This window comes from Borostomias antarcticus, assembly GCF_949987555.1.
Source record: "Borostomias antarcticus genome assembly, chromosome: 20".
Taxonomy (NCBI): Eukaryota; Metazoa; Chordata; class Actinopteri; order Stomiiformes; family Stomiidae; genus Borostomias; species Borostomias antarcticus.
This window is the reverse complement of record NC_140253.1, coordinates 14179127-14186626: the sequence shown is the minus strand read 5'-3', so window position 1 is coordinate 14186626 and position 7500 is coordinate 14179127. Positions and strand designations below refer to the sequence as shown.

General features: G+C 53.5%; 1 protein-coding gene across 1 annotated transcript in view; it reads right to left on the bottom strand.

The window, feature by feature from the left end:
* frem3 (Fras1 related extracellular matrix 3) overlaps positions 1-7500 on the bottom strand; it is a gene marked incomplete at both ends in the record, with an annotated part of 46084 nt that overhangs the window by 11853 nt on the left and 26731 nt on the right. The window contains 7 exons of the mRNA XM_084454691.1: positions 90-248; positions 1821-1951; positions 2401-2583; positions 2956-3120; positions 3647-3844; positions 4537-4746; positions 4977-5126. Coding sequence (XP_084310817.1) covers positions 90-248; positions 1821-1951; positions 2401-2583; positions 2956-3120; positions 3647-3844; positions 4537-4746; positions 4977-5126 — 1196 coding nt within the window. The remainder of the gene's footprint in view (positions 1-89; positions 249-1820; positions 1952-2400; positions 2584-2955; positions 3121-3646; positions 3845-4536; positions 4747-4976; positions 5127-7500) is intronic.

Here is a 7500-nt window from a genome sequence, read left to right as displayed (position 1 = left end):
CTTAAGCCGCAAACTCATCTCTGATGCGAAAAAAAAACACCTGGTTAGCAGGTGTGTGTGTGTGGGTGTGTGTGGCCCCACCCACTCACCGTCACGCAGACCACGGGGTAGCCGGTGGGGGGTTGTGGGCTGTCCCTGGCGCGCGCCGTGTCGTCGTACATGAGCAGCGACACCACCTGGGGCACGGCGGGGAAGGTGACGTCCGCCACGCTGTCCATCTCCTCGATGTACACCACAGCCTTGCTCATCTGACGGACGGGACAGGGCACAACGTTGGGTCACTCACACGGACAGACGGGACAGGGCACAACGTTGGGTCACTCACACGGACAGACGGGACAGGGCACAACGTTGGGTCACTCACACGGACAGACGGGACAGGGCACAACGTTGGGTCACTCACACGGACAGACGGGACAGGGCACAACGTTGGGTCACTCACACGGACAGACGGGACAGGGCACAACGTTGGGTCACTCACACGGACACTTACGAGTTCAGCTTGGTTGTTGATTAACACAGTAAATCGCTACATTATTACAGTTAGGAAACAGGTTAAAACAGGATTACAAGACAAACAAACCAACAATATATATATTATATATATAATATATATATATATATGGGGCGGCTATAGCTCAGTGCTTGGGTCGTTGGTAGATTGGGTCAATGATCGAAGGGTCAGCGGTTTGAATCCCAGCTCCGACTGTCCACATGTCAAAGTGTCCTTGAGCAAGACACCTAACCCCAAATTGCTCCCAATGAGCAGGTTAGCACCTTGCATGGCAGCTACCGCCATTGGTGTGTGAATGTGTGTGAATGGGTGAATGAGAGACGCGCTTTGAGTGCTGCTAAGGTGGAAAAGCGCTATATAAGTGCAGTCCATTTACCATTTACCATTATATATATATATAAAAAAAAAAAATTAAGACATTTTTTAGGGCATTTCTGCTTTATTATGATAGGACAGTGTAAGGACAGACAGGAAAGGTGGGAGAGAGAGAGAGGGAGAGAGAGAGAGAGAGAGAGAGGGGAAGACATGCAGCAAAGGGTGTGGGCCGGATTCGAACCCACACCGCTGCGTTAAGGACCAGCCTTTATATGGTACGCGCCCCAACCCATTGAGCTACCGGGGCGCCCAAACCAACGATATTAAGACAGATACGAAAACTTTGTTGTCTGTTCAATTTACATGTAATGGGATATTCATTAATAGTCATTTAGTTTTTAAACGACAAATGTAATAACATTGTTACAATGTTATAACATTCACAGTATGCCATAGTTTGAGGTTTTGACAATGCTGATTGGTGTTAGGTCTGAACTGAAGTCTGGCTTCTCTTGATCAACGTGGGGACAGTTTGACTTCCCTGTTCATCCACTCCTCAGCTGACCAGGCCGTGGGAGCTGACCAGGCCGTGGGAGCTGACCAGGCCGTGGGAGCTGACCAGGCCGTGGGAGCTGACCAGGCCGTGGGAGCTGACCAGGCCGTGGGAGCTGACCAGGCCGTGGGCCTCCTGGCGTGGTCTGTGGCGGTCGGAGCAGGCAGTATGTATTCCTCACAGAGCAGAACATACCTGGGATGCCACACAGCCCAGTTTATAGGTCAGCGTACGGTGGGCCCTGAGGGACATTCCCCGAGCGCACACACACTCGGAGAGGGGAAGGGCTTTTTATAAGATGTGGCGAGCCGACGTCTCTGACAGCGGCAGCTGCTGCCTGGCTATTTTAACACACGTGTGCGTGTGCCTGCGGTTATGGGGGGTGATGGGGGTATTTCGGAGTGTGTGTGTGTGTGTGTGTGTGTGTGAGCGTCTCACCTGCGTCTCGGCCACCATGTACTCGTCGGGCTTCATGTGGACGGTGAAGGCCTCCCGCATCTCTCGCTGGCCGTCGAACAGGATCTGAACCACCACCGCGTGCTCCGTCTCCCCCTCCTTGAACTCCACGTCTGGGACACACACACACACACACACACACACACACACACACATTTCGTAAACGGACGGCGTCTAAATCGTTCCAGGAAGCGCGGCGACGAGGCGTCTATTAAGGGGAGGAGTCCGCTCTCTACGTTCTAAATCATGTCACACACGTGCAAGTGACCATAGAGAGGATTCCTCTCATACGCAGTCTAGTCTTCTGTGTGTGTGTGTGTGTGTGTGTGTGTGTGTGTGTGTGTGTGTGTGTGTGTGTGTGACTGGGAGGTATGCGTGGATGAACACAGTCCTCGGGGCGTGACTCGTAACCGTATGACACGGACGCCCTTCTCGGGGCGTTCCGAGGACGTTTCGAAAGCGCCGCCGTCGCCACTCACCCCTACCCCCGACCCCTAAACCTAAACCTAACCCCCGCCCCCTACCCCCAACCCTAACCCCTCCTCCAACCCCCCCCACTCACCCTCGGACAGCGGGTTGTAGTCCTCCCCGGAGGTGGCCGAGCCGTCCTTGGTGTGAACGCGCACCACCGACACCTTGGAGCTGTCACCTGTCCTCAGCAGGGGGATCCTGACCAGGGCCACCTCCCCCTTCACCTGGGGCTCCCGCACACTGAACTTGACCTCCGAAAAACGGATGATGGGCTCTGAGGAGGAGGGGGAGGAGGAGGAGGGGGAGAGGGAGGAGGAGGAGGTGGAGGAGAGGAGGAGAGGGAGAGGGAGGGGGAGGGGGAGAGGGAGGAGGTGAAGGAGAGGAGGAGGGGGAGAGGGAGGGGAGATGAAGGAGGAGGAGGAGGAGAGGGAGAGGGAGGAGGAGGAGGAGGGGGAGGAGGAGGGGGAGGAGGAGGAGGAGGGGAGATGAAGGAGGAGGAGGAGAAGGAGGGGGAGGAGGAGGAGGAGGGGGAGGAGGAGGAAGCAAAAGTCAGTTCAACTGCAACTCAGCATTTCTCTGTTACCACCCACGGCAGAAACTGGCGAAACCGGGTTTTCCGCAGGCGTTGACGTCGGCGCTCGCTTACTGTCTTTCTCGTCCGTGATGGTGACCAGCACCTCCTTCTGCTCCCCGAGGGCGGCGCCGTAGGGGGACTTGCTCCTGGGCGTGCCCAGCACCAGCCGCAGCTCCTCCTCCTCCTCGTACGAAGAGTCATCCACCAGGGACACGACGCACGGCTTCTCACTCTCCCCTGGGGGGCGGACCGGCGCACGCAGGGTTAACACAGAGACCAGGAGAGAGAGGGAGAGAGAGAGAGAGAGAGAGAGGGAGATGGGGGGAGAGAGAGAGAGGAGAGAGAGAGATGGAGGGAGAGGGAGAGAGATGGGGGGAGAGAGAGAGAGATGGAGGGAGTTGGGGGAGGGAGATGGGGGAAAGAGAGAGAGAGAGAGAGATGGGGGGAGAGAGAGAGATGGAGGGAGTTGGGGGGAGGGAGATGGGGAGAGAGAGAGAGGGAAGGGGGGCAAGGAAGAGAGAGGGAGAGAGAGAGTGGAGAGAGAGAGAGGGAAGGGGGGTAAGGGAGAGACGGGAAAGAGAGGGAGAGAGAGGGAGAGAGAGATGGAGAGAGAGGGAGAGAGAGATGGAGAGAGGGGAGAGATAATAGGTGTTGACAGAAACAAAAACAAAAGCAATGCGAAATAAAGAACCCAACAAAAAGCAGAGCCCCGTTCTCCGGGGTTCTCCCACGGTTCTCCCACGGTTCCTCCACGGCGTCATACCTGGCAGGAAGGTGATGACGGAGGCGTCGGTGTTGGGCCTCTCGGCGTAGTCCATCATGACCTGGGCGGAGCCCTGGCGCGTGTAGCAGCGCACCGTGGAGGCGTGGCTGATGTCGCCGCTGCGGTACACCACGGCCCGCGCCTCGCCGTCCCCCTCGTCCACCTTGTAGCTGCCCTCCTTGAACTGCACCCTGGGTACTGACAACCACAACGGGACAGACGTGAGCCGGCCGCCCGGGAGATGGTCTAGTCTAACGATCTACCAGACATGTGAAAGAGGAACTCAGACGTGGCCATGCGATGAAATTGTTGTGACCGTGTATGAGTGTGCACATGCAAGTGTGTGTGTGTGTGTGTGTGTGTGTGTGTGAGTGTGTGTGTGTGGGTGTGTGTGTGTGTGTGTGTGTGTGTGTGTGTGAGGCTCACGGTCGGTGACTGTGTCTTTGATGGTGTGTGTGTGTGTGTGTGTGTGTGTGTGTGTGTGTGTGCGTATGTGTGTGAGGCTCACAGTCAGTGACGGTGTCGTTGATGGTGATGGTGTGTGTGTGTGTGTGTGAGGCTCACAGTCAGTGACGGTGTCGTTGATGGTGATGGTGTGTGTGTGTGTGTGAGGCTCACGGTCAGTGACGGTGTCGTTGATGGTGATGGTGTGTGTGTGAGAGAGTGTGTGTGTGTGTGTGTGTGTGTGTGTGTGTGTGTGTGAGGCTCACGGTCAGTGACGGTGTCGTTGATGGTGATGGTGTGTGTGTGTGTGTGTGTGTGTGTGAGTGTGTGTGTGACTCACGGTCAGTGACTGTGTCGTTGATGGTGATGGTGATGGTGTGTGTGTGTGTGAGAGTGTGTGTGTGTGTGTGTGTGTGTGTGTGTGTGTGTGTGTGTGTGTGTCTCACGGTCAGTGACGGTGTCGTTGATGGTGATGGTGGTCTTGCTGGGCTCTCCCAGGACAGCGTTCATGGGCATCCTGAGCACCAGGTCGAAGGTCTCTGGCCCCTCCAGCGCCGGCTGGCCCAGGTCGTCCAGGATGGTCACTCTGAACGTCTGCATGGTCACGCCGGGGGCGAAGTCCAGGTTACGACTGATACCCACGTAGTCCAGACCAGCTGGGAGAGAGAGGTGGGAAAGAGACGGAGGTGAGTGGAAGAGGAATAGCAATGGATGGATGGATGGATGGATAGATAGATAGATAGATAGATAGATAGATAGATAGATAGATAGATAGATAGATAGATAGATAGATAGATAGATAGATAGATAGATAGATAGATAGATAGATAGATAGATAGATAGATAGATAGATAGATAGATAGATAGATAGATAGGTGGCTCTTACCCTCGGCAGAGACGGGGTCACTCTTGCGGGAGCGCACAGTGACGGTGGCGGTCTTGGAGAGGTCGGTGCCCGTCCTCCACACCCTCACCTCCACGTAGCCAGAGCTCTCGTCCACCATGTACTCCTGCTCCCCAAAATACAGGGAGGGCTCTGAGAGAGAGAGAGAGAGAGAGAGAGAGAGAGAGAGAGAGAGAGACAGGGAGAGAGAGAGAGAGAGAGAGATAGAGACAGGGAGAGAGAGAGACAGGGAGAGAGAGAGAGAGAGAGAGAGAGAGAGAGAGAGAGAGAGGGGGGGGAGAGAAAGAGAGACAGGGAGAGAGAGAGACAGGGAGAGAGAGAGACAGGGAGAGAGAGAGAGAGAGAGGGAGAGAGGGAGAGGGAGAGAGAAGGAGAGAGAGAGATAGGAAACTTCTTAAGCATCTAAGTGATAGTGTTTATGTAATGAGATTGTAGTCCGATCTTAAAGCGTGGAGTTGGTGCTGTGAACTTTTCAACTGCACCACAGGTGCTGAGTAAAGGCTTGGAGAGGACAGCTGCTCCGACACACGCCTGCCTTTGAACCCCCGTCGCAGAAGAGCTGACTGGATCCTAGTCATCGCCCCCTCCCCCGCCTGTGTGTCTGCCCAGGAAGAGAGCTGTCATCCGCTCTCTCATCCTCCCCTCATCCCCCCCTCTCAGCCCAGCCAGACAGCCTTGTCTGAACTCTGTGCCAGGGCTCCGAGGATACACCTGAGCAGTGTGTGTGTGTGTGTGTGTGTGTGTGTGTGTGTGTGTGTGTGTGTGTGTGTGTGTGTGAGTGTGTGTCTGTGTGTGTGTGTGAGTGTGTGGGAGGGTCAGAGTACGTTTGCTTGCCAGTGGACATGATAAAAGAGAGGAGGGAGGCAGACAGACCGGCGGGCCTACACACACACACACACACACACACACACACACACACACACATCCCTCCCTCCCAGAGGAGGCAGGGGGCAGGTATTCACCACCCCCCCCCCCCCAGGAACACTCGTCCGGTTCATCTCTCCACACCTCCTCATAACAGGCCTGACCTGATCAGCTGACCCCTCAGTATATATATATAGCAGTTTCTTATATATTTGACATGTTTAAAAAGTATATATATATATGTTTAAAATAAATATAGATTAAAAAAAAAAAAGAATATATATTTGAGATGTTTAAAAAGTATATATATATATGAGATGTAAAACATATATATATTTTTGTTTGTTTGTTTGTTTAAAAAGTTTGAAAGTTTAAAAATAATACACATATATATATATATATATTTGAGATGTTTAAAAATATATGTATATTTTATATATCTTATCTTATATATATATATATATATATATATATATATATAGAGAGAGAGAGAGAGAGTATATATTCTTCTTAAGCATGTCAAACTGCTATAAGGAGCTTGTAACAGAGCTTGATTGGGAGCCTGGGGGTGGTTGATGGAGGTGTCGGGGGTGTGTGAGATGTTGCCGGTCTGAGAGGTGGAATGACGGCTCCACAAAGCCGTGTGGGCCGGCGGGCCCTGGCATGCTCTCAATGCTCCTCCATCACAGCCGCTGTTCACCACCGGGGCGGGGGGTTGTACGGAGGTGAGGGTGCCAACATGGCAACCCCAAAGATCACGGAGGAGGGGAAGCCAGACAAATAACAATGGGGCCTTTCGCTGGCCGCGCTCCAAAACCCACAGGTTTACCCAGCCAGGCAGATGGGTTGACACGCACGCACATGCACGTACACACACACCCACTCACACACACACACACACACACACACACACACACACACACACACACACACACACACACACACACACACACACACCACCCGTCTTTATGGCAGGGGTGTTTCCTAGTCGGGACCCACCAAGAAGCCCGTTTACAATGGGGGTTTACATGGAGGACGGTCCTCCAGCCCTATCACACGTCGCCCACGGCCCGGGAACCGAGCGGCTGATTTGTTTAGACAGAACCTCTCATTGTGCTGCAGCTGCGCAGGGCTGGGGAGGGACCGCCGACCCGTCCGTCCGTCTGTCATCAGAACAAGCAGCTCCCGCTCCTGAGAAACACTCCCAGAGGGAGGGAGGGAGGGAGGGAGGGAGGGAGGAGCCAGTGGTGGAGCGGAGGGGGTGGGGGAGGTGTACGGGGTAGACCCACTTCTTTATCCATGGACCCACAGTAGACCCACTTCTTTAAACACCACTAATGTAAAAACTGTAACATTTCTGCTACAGTATACCCACTTCTTTAGTCAGAGTATACCCACTTCTTTAGTCAGAGTATACCCACTTCTTTAGTCAGAGTATACCCACTTCTTTAGTCAGAGTATACCCACTTCTTTAGTCAGAGTATACCCACTTCTTTAGTCAGAGTATACCCACTTCTTTAGTCAGAGTATACCCACTTCTTTAGTCAGAGTATACCCACTTCTTTAGTCAGAGTATACCCACTTCTTTAGTCAGAGTATACCCACTTCTTTAGTCAGAGTATACCCACTTCTTTAGTCAGAG